Source organism: Elephas maximus, chromosome 2 (genome assembly GCF_024166365.1).
Source record: "Elephas maximus indicus isolate mEleMax1 chromosome 2, mEleMax1 primary haplotype, whole genome shotgun sequence".
In the NCBI taxonomy this organism is placed as follows: domain Eukaryota; kingdom Metazoa; phylum Chordata; class Mammalia; order Proboscidea; family Elephantidae; genus Elephas; species Elephas maximus.
Genome location: NC_064820.1, coordinates 41,248,380 through 41,268,823, shown reverse-complemented (window position 1 = coordinate 41,268,823; position 20,444 = coordinate 41,248,380). Strand labels below are relative to the sequence as shown.

General features: G+C 36.4%; 1 protein-coding gene across 3 annotated transcripts in view; it reads left to right on the top strand.

Moving 5' to 3' along the window:
* LMBRD2 (LMBR1 domain containing 2) overlaps positions 1–20,444 on the top strand; it is a 77,402-nt gene that overhangs the window by 44,116 nt on the left and 12,842 nt on the right. For all 3 annotated transcript variants that reach the window (XM_049862376.1, XM_049862385.1, XM_049862366.1), the window contains exons 7-15: positions 3,090–3,164; positions 4,420–4,533; positions 5,129–5,312; positions 8,538–8,719; positions 9,263–9,396; positions 11,642–11,747; positions 12,237–12,334; positions 15,465–15,568; positions 16,917–16,963. In XM_049862376.1, the coding sequence (XP_049718333.1) occupies positions 3,090–3,164; positions 4,420–4,533; positions 5,129–5,312; positions 8,538–8,719; positions 9,263–9,396; positions 11,642–11,747; positions 12,237–12,334; positions 15,465–15,568; positions 16,917–16,963 (1,044 nt within the window). The remainder of the gene's footprint in view (positions 1–3,089; positions 3,165–4,419; positions 4,534–5,128; positions 5,313–8,537; positions 8,720–9,262; positions 9,397–11,641; positions 11,748–12,236; positions 12,335–15,464; positions 15,569–16,916; positions 16,964–20,444) is intronic.

Below are 20,444 nucleotides of genomic sequence, written 5' to 3'. Positions count from 1 at the left end.
CATTGGCCTCAAGATAAACCCTTAGTAAAGTCTTCTAGAGTATTTTGACCTTATTTCTTCAGCCTGATCAAGTGCTACTCATGGACTTACTTTTCATTTCCTGTATAGTCATGCTGAACTGAACTCCTTGCTTACTTCTGTCAGGAAGCTTTGCACGTGCTGATCGTCTGTCTGGAATACTCTTGTACCTTCTTTTGGTTGGCTAATTCCTACTCAATCTTTTTATTTCAGTTTAAATATCAGTTCATCAGAATGCCTCTCACACTAGATTAAATCCTCTCAGAGCATCCCATAGTTTGCTTTTACAGCTGTTGCCACATTTCTATTTGACTGATGTCTGTTTTCCTCATAAATTAAGTTCATTGAAAGGAGCAGTCTTATTTTTCCCAAGTGATTCATAATTTGTCCATTTTCCTGTTGGTATTTAGGTTATATCTTTTTTTTTTTTTTTTTACAAACAGTGCTGCAATAAATATCTTTGAACAAACTTGAGTTATTATTTCCTTAGGGTAGACTCTTATAGATGAGATTGCTGAGTCTAGAGTATGCGTAATTTGGAGGACAGCTACCTGTCCAACTGACTGGAAGAGATTCATGTTTATCCCTATTCCCAAGAAAGGTGATCCAACCAAATGCAGAAATTATTGAACAATATCACACATGCAAGTAAGATTTTGCTGAAGATCATTCAAAAGCGGCTGTAGCAGTGTATCGACAGGGAACTGCCAGAAATTCAACCCAGATTCAGAAGAGGATGTGGAACCAGGGATATCATTGCTGATGTCAGATGGATTCTGGCTGAAAGAAAAAAATACCAGAAAGATGCTTACCTGTGTATTATTGATTGTGCAAAGGCATTCGACTATGTGGATCATAACAAATTATGGGCAACATCGTGAAGATTAGGAATTCTAGAAACTTAATTGTGCTCATGAGGAACCTGTACCTAGATCAAATGGCAATTGTTCAGACAGAACAAGGGGATACTGCATGGTTTAAAGTCAGGAAAGTTGTGCATCAGGGTTGTATCCTTTCACCATACTTATTCAGTCTGTATACTGAGCAAATAATCCTAGAAGCTGGACTACATGAAGGAGAACATGGCATCAGGATTGGAGGAACACTTGTTAACAACCTATGTTATGCAGATGATACAACCTTGCTGAAAATGAAGAGGACTTGAAGCACTTACCAATGAAGATCAAAGACCACAGCCTTCAGTGTAGATTACACCTCAACATAAAACAAAAATCCTCACAACTGGACCAATAAGCAATATCATAATAAACGGAGAAAATATTGAAGTTGTCAAGGATTTCATTTTACTTGCATCCACAATCAACACCACTGGAAGCAGCAGTCAAGAAATGAAATGATGCATTGCATTGGGCAAATCTGCTGCAAAAGACCTCTATAAAGTATTGAAAAGCAAAGATGTCACCTCGAAGTCTAAGGTGTGCCTGACCCAAGCCATGGTGTTTTCAATTGCCTCATATGCATGCAAAAGCTGGACAATGAATAAGGAAGACTTTGTGGTGTTGGTGAAGAATACTGAATATACCATGGACTGCCAAAAGAATGAACAATCTATCTTGGAAGAAGTAAAACCAGAATGCTCCTTAGAAGCAAGAATGGCAAGACTGCGCCTCACATACTTTGGACATGTTATCAGGAGAGATCCGTCCCTACAGAAGGACATCATACTTGGTAGAGTAGAGGGTCAGAGAAGAAGAGGATGACCCTCAATGAGATGAATTTACACGGTGGCTGCAACAGTGGGCTCAAGCATAGCAACGATTGTGGGGATGGCAGGACCGGGCAGTGCTTCATTCTGTTGTACGTAGAGTTCCTATGAGTTGAATCCAACTAGACAGCACTTAACAATGACAGAATTTGCATATTCTCTGCTGAACAAGCATTTAAATAGACTTTGCCAAATTACCCTTGAAATAGGGTATATTGCTTTTTACCGTGTACAGGAGGGCCTATTTCCCTAAAATTTTACATAATTAAATGATACCAGTATTTTATAATTTTTCCTGAAAACTTTTCTCATTTTTTTCACTTGTAATTATTTTTAGTGAGCTTACGTATTTTTTCAGACATTTATTGGCCAATTGTGTTTCTTTTGTGTCTTGCCCGTTTTTGTATTGATTTGTGAGAGCTGTTCACATATTAAGTAGGGATAGTGACTCTATCATATAAATTATAATTTTTTAATAACTTTGTCTATATTCCTCATGGTTTCCCTGACTAATTTTGTATCCCTTAAAACCATTCTCTATCTTACAGTCTGATGTTCTTTTGAAAATACTGGTGTTTGGCTTCCTGTGTTCTCTGTTGCCTCCCAACCTTTGAACATGCACTTTCCTCTGCCTAGAACAGTGGTTCCAATGAATATTATAGAATATTGTGATTCCTTTGGGGATTACTGGTTCTAAAGTTTTCCCTCTTTAATTCCCTTCTGGTTTTCCTACTCATTAAATTGTTTGTTTAATTATCACCAAACTAATTTCAGTCAAAGACTTCCATGCCTTCTGGACCCTACTCTCCAATATGGATTATGGTATCCTTATACCTACAGTGCCTGGCCCATAGTGTATTCTTAATAAATAAGTGTTGGATGAACAATTCATTGTGTTGCTTTAATATACTTTCCTATTGGAAAGGAACAGACACTTTGTGACATTTTTACATTTTCTGCTCCCTTCGGTTTCTTCAGTAAGAAGTAGATAAGGAGATAATAGATCTTTGGGTAAGCAACATAGAGGAACACAATTCGGTTCTTTTTCAGATAATGTATAGAAAATCACAAAGCTTGTCTGATCCTACGTGAACTTTTTTATAATGCTTATTCATCTTTGTGTACCAAGTAGGCAAATGATAAGAGAGTAAATTTAGAAAGTAACAAAAAGTGTGACTGAATTTTTACTTGTGTTCTTAGGGATTTTTATTCAGTGAAAGGGACTGTATATATATGGTAAGTAATTTGGGTTGAAATAGAACTTGTGAAAGTATATATAATACGTAGTGTATTCTTACTTGAGATGTCTGTTCCATAGAAATTATTTGTCCCACTGTTTTTATAGGAGGTTCGTAAAGTGAATGAAAGCATCAAGTATAACCACCCATTGAGAAAATGTGTTGATACAATACTTAAAAAGGTAATGAATCATATTATCTATATTCTTTTGAAATATAAGTTTATATAGTGTTATAATAGGGTCTCTATGAGTCAGAATTGACTCAATGGCAGTGGGTTGGGTATAATAAAATCATCAGAAAAGTATGAGAACAGTCTATAGTTGAGGTCTTCCCAACCTCTTCCCATTTTCATGGAAATCTTAACCATAAATCAGCGATTATTGGCATGTACAATATGTTCTTTTGTTATTAGAAGTTTAACATTAATTATTGACAGTATTTTCCGTTGATATTTGGAGGTAGAGGTGATGTTGGGTAATGTATAGTGATTGCTTTGACACAGTGATGGAGATGGACCTTTACAGTCTATAAAAATGTCATTGTACATGGTCACTAAAGGCATCTCTCCCTAGGAGAGAGTAAAGTGGGGCCTCAATAATAGTCTCTTTAAAAATCATCTTCCTACATGTCATAATATACTTAATATATCAAAAAATGAATGACACGAGATATTTAACAAAAAGCTATAAAATTAAGACTTTGACTCATTGGTGTTGAATTAGGAGAATTCATACATATGCTCCCACAACTGGTTACTCCAGGAGTTCCCCAGTAGTCTTTAATGCATACTCAGAACCACTGAAATAATTCTTTTCCTATATTTTAAATCCATTGTACTGATTATTAGCTAGTGTTTCTTTTGGCTAAGATGATTGTCATGGGAATCAATTCTCTAACCGTTTCTTTCATGTTTGCTACCTTTTGTGACTTATTCAAGGAGGCTAAGTAACTTGCATGAGTTTATACAGATAATAAATGGCTAGTAGTAGGCAAGATGACTCTAAATCTTATATTTGCCTCTCAGTACTATTTCTTTAAAAAATTCAGCATCTTGGATTTGTCATGAATCTTCCTCATTACTTAGCAATGAAAACAACAGTTTCATCAGGTGCCTGCCTAGAATAATCCTCAAGTACTAGTTGCCTCGTGTACATAAACTTCCCTGCCCTCCCCCATTCCAAGCTAGTGTATCTGAGTGTAAAGATTAATAATAAGAGAGATGAGAAGAAAAGTTTTTTATAGCTCAGAACTCAATACATCTTTTAAAACATTTTCAAGAAAACATTGGTGTGTAAATTCAATTATTTAGAGATGCCAAGATTTGTTTTTGAGAAAATTAGAAATGCCCATAAATAGAAGATTTTTAATAAAAATTAAATTTTTATCTTTTTGCAAATAAGGTTTTTTAAAAAAAAATCTACCTGTCCTTTCCAGTGCCCTACAGAATACCAGGAAAAAATGGGTAGGAACATGGATGATTATGAAGATTTTGATGAAAAGCATAATACCTACCCAAGTGAAAAAAGCCTAGTAAAACTACATAAACAGGTAACTTTGTTTATTAATTACAATTTTCCCTCGGTATCACTGTGGGATTGGTTCAGGAACCGTGCATATACCAAAATCCGAGGATGCTCAAGCCCCTTATATAAGATGGCATAGTATTGTTTAGGGAATAATGACAAGAAGAAAACTCTTCCCCCCTCCCCACCAAATATTTTCAATCCATGGTTGGTTGGTTGAATCTACAGATGTGGAACCCACAGATATGGAGGGCTACTGTGTATAGTTATTTACTTACTGATGATTTTAGTTAGATTTTTAGTTATTGCTTATCAAAAAGGGATTTTTAGTGACTGTGTTTCTAAAATGTCCTTTGATTCTGTCCTTTATCATTATTTGAAGTGTTTTTGGTCTAACTTTGTGTTTCTGGACAGGAGCACTATTGGCATTTGGGGAGGGAGAATTGCTCACTGAACAGAATTGTTATATATATTATAGAATATTAACATCCTTGGCTCCACCCAATAAATGCCACTAGCACTTCCCCCTTGTTGTGACAAAAAAAACATGCTCCCTAGCAGGGAGTTGAATCACTCTTGGATCAAAACACTGATGGATACACCCCTATTCCCTTTTTTAGGTGATTTATTCAGTTCAGAGGCACCGTCGCACTCAAGTACAATGGCAAATTCTTTTGGAACAGGCGTTTTATCTAGAAGATGTGGCAAAAAATGAAGCCAGTGCAACTCGTCAGTTTGTGCACACTTTTCAATCACCAGAGCCAGAGAATAGATTTATCCAGTATTTTTATAATCCAACAGTTGGTATGAAAAAGTATATATTTCACCAATGTAAATTCTAGTTGTATTAAGTAACTAACTTTAATTTATGCCAGATAATAATATGTATCTGATTAGCTTTCCCCCCATAATAGCTGCTTTACTTGTCATATAAGACATAACCTATATCAGTTTTCACTGTTACTTCACAAAAAATTTAAATATCCTATAAAAATATATGTGCTACATAAAGCATATTTTATATGGTGTATAATATACTTAAAATAGGATTTTGAATAGTTTTACATCACAAGCTTGGGTGTTTAGTCTTAACATACTACTGAAGTATTTCCCTAAGACGTCGTCTTTGATCGTTTTCAATTATCAGCTTATATACAAAACCACTAGTCATAATCTTTTTTCCTCTCTTACCCTGGTGGTGTAGTGGTTAAGTGCTACGGCTGCTAACCAAAGGGTTGGCAGTTTGAATACGCCAGGTGCTTCTTGGAAACTCTATGGGGCAGTTCTACTCCGTCCTATAGGGTCTCTATGAGTCGGAATCGACTCGACGGCACTGGGTACGGTTATTATACTTTTTTAAAATATATATTATACTATACTGTACTGTACTGTACTATACTACTATATTCTTTTCAAATGTTATCAAATTTAGTAGAAACCTGCTAAAAATTCCAGACTATCACAGTACTAAAATTTCTCTTTGCCTTGATTATTCAAACAAATGGTTGTAGTCACTTGATTCCCTTTTGCGTGTTTGGTTTTGAGTATGAAGACTTAATGGTCAAAACAGATACCTCAGATAAATTCTTCAACAAAGATCCATTGTAATTAAGTGAAGGAGTGACGTGATGCCTGTTTTCATTCATTCAGCATATTTAAGCATATACATGCTATGTATTGTTGGGTACCTGGTATCAGTGAGCAGAACAGATAGAAATCCCTGGCTTGTGGAGTGATAAACACATAAAGGTATAAATAAAGATGCTGAGTAAGTACTCATAGCGACTCTATAGGACAGTAGAACTGCCCCCATAGAGTTTCCAAGGAGCACCTAGCGGATTCGAACTGCCGACCTTTTGGTTAGCAGCAGTAGCACTTAACCACTACGCCACCAGGGTTTCTATGAGTCGGAATCGACTCGAAGGCAGTGGGTTTGGTTTTGGTTTGGAGTAAGTACTTGACTATAGAATTTAGAGTTCAAGGGAGAATTCTGGGCTGGAGATATAAATTAGGGTCATCAGTGTATAGGTGAACCATGTGTCAGGATAAAATCAGAAAAGAAATGATTGGGATAGAGAAAAGAGAAAGTCTGAGGACTAATCCGAGAGGCACTCCAGAAAAGAGGCACTGTAGAGATCAGGTTGGTGAGCAAAAAAGACTAATAAAGGAGTGGCCAGTGAAATAGGAGGAAAACCAAGACAGTGAAGTGTTTTGAGGGGACGGATGTGTACAGTACCTTTTCAAATGTTGCGCATAGGTCAGGTATCATGAATACTAAGATTTGGTCATTGGATTTCAGAAATGTGAGGCAGGAATTGCTGAGACAGTGTTCATGAGTAGGAGAGATGAGATGGGAATTTGTGAATGAATGAAGAGAATGGCCTTAGACAGGAGGAAAGGCACAGATGTAGCTGAGCAGGTGAAATGATGTAGTGGTGGGAACTTGGGGAAGTTCTCTTCTGACTGCTTCTGTTTTCTCTGTGAATGCTGAGTAAGTACAGGGGTGGAGATTTTAGGAGAGAAGGTACAATATAGTTGCCTAGTAGAGTAGGAATGAGAGATTAGGGAATTATAGGAAACTAGCCAGATAGGGGCCCACTTTAAGCTGGTGATTATGACTTTAAAGTAAGACCAGTCAGCAAAATTGACTGTCTTTCTCCTGCAATGTGCAGCTATATGGGTGCAGGGACAGGGAGTTGGATCTAACCAGAAATTGGGAAATTAGAGTGATTATCATCAAAGACTATGGAATCTTAACTGGGTAAGGAAGGACATGAGGATATTAAGGAACAATAAAAAGGCAGTAGAATAAATGGATTGTTGATCCAGGTGGAGTCAGTCAGTGACGTTGGAATATAGTTTGGAGAAAGAGATGCTGGAAGTTGAGATTATATGGAAGGGTTGGAGTTATTGACAATACGAGGTTTAGGGATGACTGTGGGAATGAGTAAATGAGGTAACGTGGAGGACAAGATCGTTGGAGGAGAGGAGATCACGGAAATAAGAGACTAAGGTATTGAAAGGAGAATCACCTATGTGAATACTGAAATTACCAGGTTAGGCTGAGAGTAGTGTTGAAAAGACAGTGAGCCAGGAACTCAGATCTCCAATGGATCAAGTGAAAATATAGCCTTTTCAATTTTATGAGCTTCTTTTTTGGGGGGTAACTTTTATTTTTATCTAAATGCAGACTGAACAAAAAGGGGCCAGAATAGAACAAAAAATTCTCATATATCTTTCACCCAGATTCCCCAAATTACATTTCATCGTATTTATTTGCTTTATATTTCCCTCTGTATATGTTTTTATCTGAATCTTTTGAGAATCCAATCCAGACATGATGCCTCTTTACACCTAAGTGCTTCAGTGTGTATTTTTAAAAAATAAAGACATTCTCTTACGAAACCAAGTACACTTATCAAAATCCATAAATTAACACTGATATAATACTATATATAATCTGTTGACCTTATTCAGATTTGTAAATAGTCCAAATAATATTCTTGATTAAAAAAATCCCAGATCCTGCATTGCATTCAGTTGTCGTGTCTCCTTAGTGTCCTTTAATCTGGAAGTTTCTCATTATAGAAAACCCATTGCCATCAAGTCGATTCCAACTCGTAGTGGCCCTATAGGACAGCGCAGAGCTGCCTCATGGTTTCCAAGGCTATAAAGCTTTATGGAAGCAGACTGCAACATCTTTCTCCCATGGAGTGGCTGTTGGGTTCTAATCACTGACCTTTCGGTTAGCAGCCAAGTGTCCCTGAATCTCACTTCGATGTTTCCGTGTGACTACACTAATGTTCTGCAGGAACACGGCAGCAGTGGTGTCGCGTTCCCAGTGCATCGTAGCAGGAGGCACTGACGTCAGTTTGTCCCATTAGTGGTGATCGTTTAGTTAGGGCGGTGTCTGCTAGGTTCTTCCACTGTAAAATTACTGTGTTTCTCTTTATTATGAAGTATGTTGTAGGGAAATATTTATTCCTTTATGAGTTTTTCTAATTTTTTTTTTTCTTTTCTTTTTTGCAGAATGGTACTGGGAATGCCTTTTACGACCGTGGTTTTACAGAATACTTGCTGTGGTTTTGTCTGTCTTCTCTGTGATTGTTGTGTGGTCAGAGTGTACATTCTTTAGCACTAGACCTGTCTTATCCCTCTTTGCAGTCTTTATACAGATGGCAGAAAAAACATACAATTATATTTATATCGAGGTCAGTTGAGTGTATACTTGTCATAAGTATGTCAGTTCATAGTTAATACTTGACTATTGTAGCTTTTCTCCATATAACCTAGTACCAATTAAAGCAGTGAAATTAAAAGTGTTATTATTCAGACTTCTAAAAATGAGCTTCATCAGTTTACCTAGACTGTAAATACGAAGAACTGTATTTTAGGAGAGCTGAAAAGGTGCAAAATAGTGCAGAATTTTCTTATATGAATACGTCGATCCTCTTTATGCTAGCGAAGCTATCTAGCTACCTAACTTACAGTCTTGATGTGAAGAGTTTCCAAGGGAATTGGAAAAAAGGCTCACTTCAGGAGGTAGATTTGAAACTTATGAATCTAGGATGTTGAACTGGTTTAAATGTAGATATTTTTCATAATTTCATTTTCTTAGATGCTAAAAAAGCCTGTTTTTGTGTTTAAATTTTAGAACCTCAGTAAGTATTAGCTGGGAATGAAAGAAATGCTGTGATAATATGTAAAGGACTACTTTAAAGGCCGTTAGTCTTAAACAGACTTTTTTTTTGCAGATGGCTTGCTTCCTTTCTATCTTCTTCCTAAGTATCTGTGTTTATTCTACTGTGTTCAGGATCCGTGTATTTAACTATTATTACTTGGCTTCACATCACCAGACTGATGCTTACAGCCTTCTTTTCAGTGGCATGTAAGTAGGCTTATGTTTAGAAACAAGAGAATTGTCTCCATTCTGTGTATTCTTATAGATTTCTTTTTTATTTCGTGTTGTTTATATGTGTTCCACTAACAGCTGGATTTCTATGAGCTGCTGATTCCCTGAGTGGTGCCAATGTTTAAGTGCTTAACTATTAGCCAAAAGATTAGTGGTTTGAACCCACCCACAGATACCTCGGAAGATAGGCCTGGAAATCTGCTTCTGAAAGGTCACAGCCTTAAAAACCCTATGGAGCAGCTCTACTCTGCACATATAGGGTTGCCATGAGTCGGAATCAACACTACCGCAACTAACAACAACACAACATTGCTTAGACTTAAGTACGAAATAGATGTTCCTTGATTGCCAGCTAAATATTACTTGAAGTTTAAGGTTAAAATAGGCATGCCAGGTTAGGAAAGAAATGAAAGACATGATAAGACTGGATTTACCCATAAGAGATTCAATAAAAAATTAGTAAATAATAGGAACAGTTGAGAATTTAGGGACTAAATTAGATCTAGAGAATGTTCTGAGATTCAGTGGCATAAAACTAGATGAATGAAGACTAACAAAACAAAAGGAACTGTTTTTCCTAGGGGATTAAGAGAGTTTAGAGAGATGGCTCCAGCTTGGCCTAGGTTGCATAACTTGTCTTGATTGTTAAATCAGTCATACTAGGTACCTATGAAGGTTGAACCAAGTGGAGTTCACAAAGAAATTGATATCTGAAGCATCTCTAAAATGCTTTCTTTTTTTTTTCCAAAACAATTATAGGCTCATAGGAAGTTGCAAAAATAGTATAGAGTCCCATGTACCCTTCACCCAGCATTTCCAATGGTGACATATTATATAGCTGTTGTACAATATCAAAACCAGAAAATTGACATTGGTACATTGCTGTTAACTAGACCACAGACCTTGTTCAGTTTTCACCATATTTTAACCTTCATTCATTTGTGTGTATGTGTGCGCGTGTGTGTAGATTTCTGTAACTTTAACCGAACACCACTCGGGTTCTTGTCCTGTCTTATTAGCCAATTGAAATAAGACGGACACTGATTGCAACGGAAACAGAAAGTGGCAAGTTTATTGTCTGCACATACAAGGAGCGCGTGGGGTCTAGTGACCTTAAGGCCACGTGCTCGCTGACTAAGGGGGCTGGGGAGCTTTTTGTTTCCAATGGCGTCAGGGCGTTGGGTTTGGTACTAGGTTTTTTCTGCCTTTAGCCTCCCATGGCTATTTTTGGGGGGGGGGTGGTCAGTTGAAGGTTGTGATTTCAATCTATGCATGCTTCAAGGTGTTAACTAGGGCTAGTCAGTGGACAGAGCCATTACCTGCTGTGATTTCCTGCTCAAAACAAGCTTGTGGTTAGCAAGACAAAGAGAGGGGGGAAGGGGTGTTGATTGGGGTTTTCAATATGGCTGAGCAGCCTGTTTCATAACCACTGCCACAATCAATGTACCGGTATTCCAATCACTGTAAAAGAGCTCCTTCATACTCTGTATTCGCATTCACTGCTTGTTATCCCCTCCCCCAATTCTCCATCCCTGTAGTTTTGTAAGGTCCTTTTTTATCTGGATAAAACTGACCTCTAGCAATTCTTTATCCCTGCACTTGTCAGACTGACATATTTTGATACAACCTCAGATGTCGTATGTACTGTCCTTGTTTTGAGGATGTCACTGTTTTGGTCTTGCCGCTGAGATGGATTGCACAGATAGAATTGAAGGAGGTGCATGTGAAGGCATTGCACAAATTCTTGGGATACCAAAAACCTGTTGCCATCCAGTTGATTCCAACTGATAATACAGCAGGGTCAAATACCACGAAAGCAGGCTGCCTGAGATTGGAGTTTTGCCATGTTGGTGTTTGCAAGGGGGATGTAGTTAGCAGGATTTTCTTTAAATGTCTTCCAGGTAAATAAGGGAAATTCACACTAAGAATTCAGAATATATAAAATGCAAATAGATCAAAACTAATACAGTAGTTGTACAGATGGGCACAAGCATAGCAACAGTTGTGAGGATGGCGTGGGACCAGGCAGTGGTTCATTCTCTTGTACATAGGGTCGCTATGAGTCGGAACTGACTCAAAGGCCCCTAACAACAGTGACAACAATATAGTAGTTAGAATGATCTGAAATATTTCTAATACATTTTTATATAGTATAAAATATATTTTGCCACTTTTTTTTTTAAATATATATATATATCCTGTTTTAAAATTCTTACTGCAGGTTATTTTGCCGTTTAACTCCTCCTTTGTGTCTTAATTTCTTGGGTTTGACCCATATGGATTCATCCATCTCTCACCAAAATACTCAGCCAACTGCTTATACGTCTGTAAGTACGGTCAGAAAACAGACTTCTTTAGATTCAACATCTAATTGAGATGCTGGCAGAAAAATTCTAAAGCATTATTGAGATTCTTTTTCTTAATAACTGAACTTTCTCTTAAAGATTATATATGAATCACTAATAACTGGATAAAAATTATTGTATTTTCTTTTACTATAAAATTTTTTATTCACATAGATTGTCTAGCTGAGTATTAACAGAGAGGACCTAAAATAATATTCACCTTTGTATTTATTAGTCTTAATGCATATGATAATTTTCAGTAATATTTATAAAATATTAATTTTCTTTAGCAAAAAACCTCAATAAAAAACAAGTTTGTTTTTTTTTTAAGTCCATTTAGTGCTTTGTTTTTACTTTTTGATAAGTCCAAATTTATTGATATAGCTAGCTTTTGGCAAATTTTCTAATGATGAAAAGGAATAAAAACTATGGAATTGTGCTGATTTAGTTTACTTTTTTCTTGCTCTTCAGATTATGGGTTCCATGAAAGTTTTATCCTTCATTGCAGATGGATTCTATATATATTACCCTATGTTGGTGGTAATTCTCTGCATAGCTACTTATTTTAGGTAAGAAACTTAACATTGATTATTTTTCCTAATATTCTTACCCTGATCTGAATATCCTTTCTCCTAAAAGCTCTGTTAAATATTCACTGGTTGGTTTTTGGCTGTCATTTGTTTTATTGTGGCTGTGGGGGAAGCTGGGAATAATTTGAAAGGATTGCTTGAGTTTGAGTTAAGGAGGTCAGGCTCTTCCTCTGAGGATATTTTAAGGAAAAGAGAGGTAGAGTATTTAGGCTGCAAAGTGATAGGATTAATTCAAGAATTTTAACTCTTAAATCCTGGCTTTGACACTGGCAGTCAATGTAGCTTGTAAAGTGCCCCTATGCATAACTTCTGTCCAATAATATAAATTTGTCAGAGGGCTTTCCCCACGAGCAGTTCTGGGTTTCTAGATGCTTCAGACCATAGTCAGCACAAAGGGTCAAGTGAGGAGCAATTGTAGTCAGGCAGTACATGTAGGACTGGTGGAAGATAATTTCCCCCTAGTTTTGGAATGAAAATGGCCTGTCCTTATTAATGGGATAAGAAAAAGTGGTGGAATTTTGGCAGGGTTAAGACTCAGAAGGAGCTAAATGAGAAGTGAGTACCCTGTGTTCCCTATTTCCTCATCCTGTACTCTGTTTGCCTGCCTCTTTCACTGTTTAAGTGCTCTATAAAAACCCCAAAACTCACTATCATTGAGTCGAATCTGACTCATAGCAACTATAGGACAGAGTGGAACTGCCCCATAGGTTTTCCAAGGAGCAGCTGGTGGATTCCAACTGCCAACTTTTCGGTTAGTTAACTAGTAGAATAAACATGACCATCCACCTTTGGTTAGCTAATCAAAAGTTTGGCAGTTCGAATCCACCAGCCACTCCTTGGAAACCCTATGGGGCAGTTCCACCCTGTGCTATAGGGTCGCTTTGAGTCAGAATTGACTCATCAATGGGTTAATCTTTATGAAAGAAAATCACTACATCTTTCTCTCACAGAGCGGCTGGTGGGTTCGAACTGCTGACCTTTATGTTAGCAGCCAAGCGCTTAACTGCTGTAATGCCAGGGCTTCTAAGTGCTCTAGCACACACCAAAGATACCATTTTTTTCAAAACAAGTCATTGATGTTAGTTTAATCAGCTTGCTTTTTTAACTAAAGTTCAAGTCTCATCCAACTACTTTTCATTTAAATCTTTCAATACCATTATATAGTTATTACAAATAATATGCATATATTAGTATTAGGGTTTTGAGTAAACAGACAGGTATTGTTTAAAATATATTACTGAATTTAAAAAAATTTATAGTTTACCTTCTAATAAGTAAAATAGCTAAGGGATTACAGTTTAAAATAAAGCTGTTAATATGAACTAATAGCAAATCTAATATTGAGTCTTTTTCTTTAACATAGAAAGGACAACAGATTTATACTGTGAATATGGTATATTAAAGGAAGAGACTAAGTTTTGATTATATGCTTCTTCATTTTAAAAGTTTACAAAACTATTAAAGAAACAGTAAGAGCTTGTAGCGTATAAAGTGTGCCTTCTCATGTTAGTAGTTATGGTGGCAAGATTAGCATCTCTTCTTACCTTACTAGATTATGTGGTTCAAGTGATTATGAGTGAAATAATGCTTTATCAACTATAAAGCCTTAAACAAATGTAAGGAATTATTGTATCTTAAAGGAATTTTTCTAAACTTAAAAATAATCACTAAAAGTGTAATTCTAGAGCTAATTAGGATAAACTTTGAGTGCCATTTTTTTGTCTTTAAGGAGAAAAAGGTCCTGAATTTTCAAATTATCTTGCAAAATGGATTTTCTATTTTAGAAATATGAAGCAATACCTTACTGACATTTCAATGGTAACTTGACTTTATAGGTTCATTTTCATTTGAAATGCAATTATAATCAGTGTAACTAATCCCTGTGTTATTACCAACACACCAACACAGCCATACCCAGAGCTAATTCGGACTTGCCTGTCTAGAAAGCATAAAGGCTGTTCTGTTAACACTTTAGACAAAGTCCCAGAGACAGTGATCTAGTTCTGGGCTTATATAGGGACACCGTATTCCCGCAAGAATATGAAGGTAGTAAAGGGACTGTTTAAATTAATAGAATAAACATGACTATCCACCTGAAACTCTAGATGTACACAATGGTAATTCATATAAAACATTCCTTTTATATTATAACAAGCAAATTATTATGAATTATCCAGATCCTTATACGTTTTAATGTAAAATGGGAGACCTTCACTTTTCTTTTAGCTGCTGCATGGTTTCCATTCCCCCAACGCAAACACTCACATACATACTCACTCATTCACTTGCTCACTCACTCCTTTTCTCTATGTATGTATGTATATATTCATGCTTCCTGCCGTTAGAAGTTTATCAGTAAATAAGTTTGAGAACTAATGTAATAAAAAGATCTAGTCTTTGTTTCATCTTGGATTTAAATTCTAACTCTTTAATTTATTGAGTGGCATTTAGCAAAGTATTTAACCCTTTAGGTTTCTGTCTCCTTATCTGTAAAGCGATATTTAGTTCTTAGAGTAGTAGTAAGAATGAAATGAGAGTATCTCTGTAAGTTGTCTAATGCATAGTAGAATCTTAGCAAATAGTAATCCTGCCTACCCATCCTGTTTTTTTTTTTACCCATCCTTTGCTTCCTTCCTTGTGTGCCATATTTTCAGAGTGTCTAATAACAGTCATTTAAGTAGAATTAACTCACAGGAAAAAAAACAAACAGCCATGAAAATAAATTTGCATGGGACTTTATAAGCAGAATATTTTATAGTTAGAAATACTAGTTGTATATGTGTATTTGTGGTATTTTAAAACTAGTATTTAAATATAAGAGAGGAATAAAATGGTCTTATATTATAGCCATTATTTAGCAACCTGGTATAATAATTTTCTGAAGGTATGCTAATGGCTTGATTTAATTTGCCTCTGTCAGAAACCTAGGAATAGTGCATATCCTAGTCAGTGGAGTATTAAACATAAGTTTCTTGGAAATGTAAGTAAGTACTTTTGAAGAAAGGCAGAAACATAGACTTCTTTGGGAATGATAATACTAAATAATAGTTTGTTTAAGCATTTCCAATGTGAAATAATGCTTCTCTTTTTTGAAATCCATTGTTATTAGCTTGGGAACTCGTTGTTTGAATCTGCTTGGTTTCCAGCAGTTCATGGGAGATAACGATATGACATCTGACTTAGTTGATGAAGGAAAAGAGTTAATCAGACGAGGTAAGATTTGTCTTTTAAAATAAATTAAGGGCTAATACTAAGAGTCAAAATATAAAATTAATGTTTGTAAAAATTTGAAAGTTTTTAATCAAAAGAAATTATAAATTAATGCAGTTTTATTAGCTTAAAATCTACATATAGCCTTCTTAGCAAAAATAATTTGAAAACATAATCATTCCATCTGTCTTTAAGAAATTCTGCAACATAAATTATTAATATGTCTACAACTTGATACAGTCTTGTCGTTTTCGTGTTTGCCCTGAAATACGTTTGCTAAGTTCTACACAGCCGTAACACTCCCTAATATAAGACACCATCAGTCTAAAACTGCATGAGAAATCATTCAGGCCAAGGCTGTTTTCTTAGAATGCGATGACCATTAACGGTTTGTTCAAATACATAGCTCTTTATTAGATTCTGGAAACCCTGGTAGCATAGTGGTTAAGAGCTGTGGCTGCTGACCAAAAGGTCAGCAGTTTGAATCCAGCAGACGCTCCTTGGACACCGTATGGGGCAGTTCTACTCTGTCCTATAGGGTCGCTATGAGTCGAAATCGACTCGACAGCAACGGGCTCGCTTGGGCTTATTAGATTCTAATCACAGACTTGAGTGTATTAAATTTACTGCTATTCAAGTGATGGTAGAATAGGAAAAAAAAAAAAACTTAAGTTTTGGGACATTGGTTCTTTGCCATTCTTCCTTCTTGGATCTGAGGCGTTTGTATAATCATCAGTTGAATGTAAGTCAAAAAATGTATTGCAGCTCCAAAATAAGCCAGAGTAGCCTTTATGTGCTTTCATAGGAAAGAGATCCCTAGTTGACATACTATTTCTACTGCTTTTTACATTAATTCAACCTCATATAGGTATCATATCCAGTCCTGGGTAAGATTTTCAAGAGTAAGACTGACAAATCAGGAAGTTTTTAGAGGAAGACAGCCAGAATTGAGTCTGTAAAACCTACCCTATGAATAAAACCACTGAAGGAAGTTAGTATACACCCCAAAGAGAACAACCAAGGAAAAGACTCTTAAGTAGAAAAAAGAAAGGTATGAACTTAATTTAGAAGATAGGACTAAAAGAAAAGACAGAAGTTACAGAGAAACAAATTTCAGGTCACCACGAGAAAGAAATTTTCCCTTCATCGAAGCTTTTTAGGCAGAGGTTAGATGACCACCTCCAACAAAAATAGTGAAGGCATTCCCAATGGAGTCCTTTCCAACAGTAACTTATTATATTTCACTTTGTTGTAATTTAAAATTGGCCATAGCCTGATACATTAACTTCAGTTACTGTACTTCTAATTAAACCATGTTGTTCCAAATTTGAGACTACTTTTCTGTCTCTAGAGAAGAGAAAAAGGCAAAGGCAAGAAGAAGGTGAAAATCGAAGAAGAGTAAGTACAGTATTTATTAAATTGCTCTAAAGATTAATGCAAAATATCATAAAAATTGTACTGATTTGGAATAATCGGCTAAGAACCGAAGATAGTAGGAAAATGTGATAGAATATGTTTTTTTACATGTTACAGGTCCTATAAGACCTATTCTAAAAAGCCATTGTGTTGTCGTTAGGGGCCGTCGAGTCATTTGCTCAGTCAACATCGTTTGATTTCTTGGCTGCTGCTTCTATGGGCGTCGATTGTGGATCCAAGTAAAATGGACTCCTTGACAACTTCAATAGTTTCTCCTTTTATCATGTTGTTGCTTATTGGTCCATTTTTGAGGGTTTTTGTTTTCTTTATGTTGAGGTGCAATCCATACTGAAGACTGTGGTCTTTGTTCTTCATTAGTAAGTGCTTCAAGTCCTCTTCTTCTTTCAGCAAACAAGGTCGTGTCATCTGTTTATTACATGTTGTTAATGCATCTTCCTCCAATCCCAATACTGCGTTCTTCTTCATATAGTCCAGCTTCTTGGATCATTTGCTCAGCATACAGATAGAATAGGTATGGTAAAAGGATACAACCCTGTCACACACCTTTCCTGACTTTAAACCACAGAGTATCCCCTTGTTCTATGCAAACAGCTGCCTCTTGATCTATGTACAGGTTTCTCATGAGCACTATTAAGTGTTCTGGAATTCCTGTTCTTCACAGTGTTATCCATAATGTGTTATGATCCACACAGTCAAATGCCTTTCTTTACATAGTCAGTAAAACACAGGTAACATCTTTCTGCTGTTAGTTATAAATTATTTCAATTATGTCTAACATGTAGCACAGTTTCTCTCCTAAGACAGGTGCTCAGTAGATATTTGTTGATTGAATCAATCAGTGCAGGCTTGCTATTAAATTGGTATTGTTTTGAAATTGTTATGCTTTTTTGTAATATGACATTAATTTTATTCCTCTGTAGTTTTCCTTCAGTCCTCCATTTGCTGAGGCAAGCTGACATCCTCTTAGTGAAAAGGCAGAAAATAAGAAAAGCTTGGTCACAGTTATTGTAAATTTTCCATACCTGGATAAATCTATACTGGAGAAGTAAAGACTAGGAGGAAACATGATAGTTGTCTTCGTATATTTTATAGTTTGTCAGTCAAAGGGGGAACTTGTTTATTTCAGAGGACATAACTAGACTCAAAGAGTAGAAGTTACTAGAACCTCTCTGTGAGAATTTCTAACTCTGTAGTTGACCATACTTGCAATAGACTATGCAATAGACTGCTCAGACCTAATAATTTCTATGTCATCTAGTCAGAGAGTCAAAAAGAATCTGTCACTGTTCGATAGCATTTCACCCACAGCAGAATTTCTTTCAAAATTGGAGTCAATCCTGTAAAACCCTGCCACTGCTTTATCAACTAAGTTTATTTAATATTCGAAATCCTTTGTTGTCATTTCAGCAATGTTCACAGCATCTTCACCAGGAGTAGATTCCATCTCAAGAAACCACTTTTGCTGTTCGTCCATAAGAAACAACTCTTCATCTGTTAAATTTTATCATGAGATTGCAGCAATTCAGTCACATCTTCAGGCACCACTTCTAATTCTAGTTCTCTTGCTGTTGCCACCACATCTATAGTTACTTCCTCCACTGAAGTCTTAAACACCTCAAAGTCATCCCGAGGGTTGGAATCAACTTCTTCCAAACTCCTGTTAATGTTGATATTTTGACCTCCTCCCCTGAATCACAAATGTTCTTAATGGCATCTAGAATGGTAAATCCTTTCTAGAACATTTTCGGTTTACTTTGCTTATATCCATCAGAGGAATCACTATCTATGGCAGTTATAGCCTTATAAAATTCTTAAGTAATAAGACTTGGAAGTCTAAATTACTCCTTGATTCATGGGCTGCAGAATGGATATTGTATTAGCAGGCATATGCAAACAACATTAATCTCCTTGTACATCTCCATCAGAGCTCTTGGTTGACCAGGTGCATTATCAATGAGCTGTAATATTTTGAAAGGAATCTTTTTTTTCTGAGCAGTAGGTCTCAACAGTTGTTGTTATTGGGTGCCGTTGAGTCGGTTCCAACTCATAGCGACCCTGTGTACAACAAAATGAAACATGGTCCTGAGCCATCCTCATAATCATTGTTATGCTTGAGCTCATTGTTGCAGCTACTGTGTCAATCCATCTCATTGAGGGTCTTCCTCTTTTTCACTGACCCTCTACTTTACCAAGTATGAAGCCCTTTTCCAGGGACTGGTCCTTCCTGAAAACATGTCCATTCTTCTGGCAGTCTATGGTATATTCAGTATTCTTCACCAGCTACATAATTTGAATTTGAATTCTTTGAAGAATTCAAAGACATCAATTCTTCTTCAGTCTTCCATATTCAATGACTAGCTTTCGCGTGCAAATGAGGTGATAGAAAATACTATGGCTTGGGTCAGATGCACTTTTGTCATCAAAGTGACATCTTTGCTTTTTAACAATTTAAAGTGGTCTTTTGCAGCATATTTGCCCAGTGCAATACATCTTTTGTTTTCTTGGCTGCTGCTTCCACGGGTGTTGATTGTGGATCCAAGTAAAATTGAATCCTTGACAACCTCAGCATTTTCTCTGTTTATCATGTGGTTTTTGATCATCATCAGTAAGTGCTTCAAGTCCTCTTTACTTTCAGCAAGCAAGATTATGTCATCTGCATATCATAGGTTGTTAGTGAGTCTTCTTGCAGTCCTGATGCCCCCTTCTTCTTCATATAGTCCAGCTTCTCAGCATACAGATTGAATAAGTATGGTGAAAGGATGCAACCCTGACGCACACCTTTCCTGACTTTAAACCATGCAGTATTCCCTTGTTCTGTTCGAACATCTGCCCCTTGATCTATGTACAGGTTCCTCATGAGCACAACTAAGTGTCTGGAATTCCCATTCTTCACAGTGTTATCCATGATTTGTTATGATCCACACAGTCGAATGCCTTTACATAGTCAATAAAACACAGGTAAACATCTTTCTGGTATTCTGTGCTTTCAGCCAGGATCCATCTGACATCAGCAGTGATATCCCTTTTTTCTCCATCCTCTTCTAAATCCTGCTTGAGCTTCTGGTAGTCAATGTACTTTTTTTTTTTTTTTTTTTTTGGTCAATGTGCTTTTGAGTGATCTCCTGCAAGATTTTACTTGTGTGTGATATTAATGATATTATTCAATGATTTCTGCATTCTGTTGGATCATCTTTGGAAGGTCTGAAAGGACTCAACAGTGGGCCTAAAATATTCAGTAAACTATGTTGTAAACAGATGCGCTGTCATCCAGGCTTTGTTGTTCCATTTATAGAGCACAGACAAAGTAGACTCAGCATAATTCTTAAGGGCTGTAGGATTTTTGGGATGGTAAATGAGCATTGGCTTCAACTTAAAATCACCAGCTGCTTTAGCCCCTAACAAGAGAGTCAGCCTGTCCTTTGAAGCTTTGAAGCTGGGCATT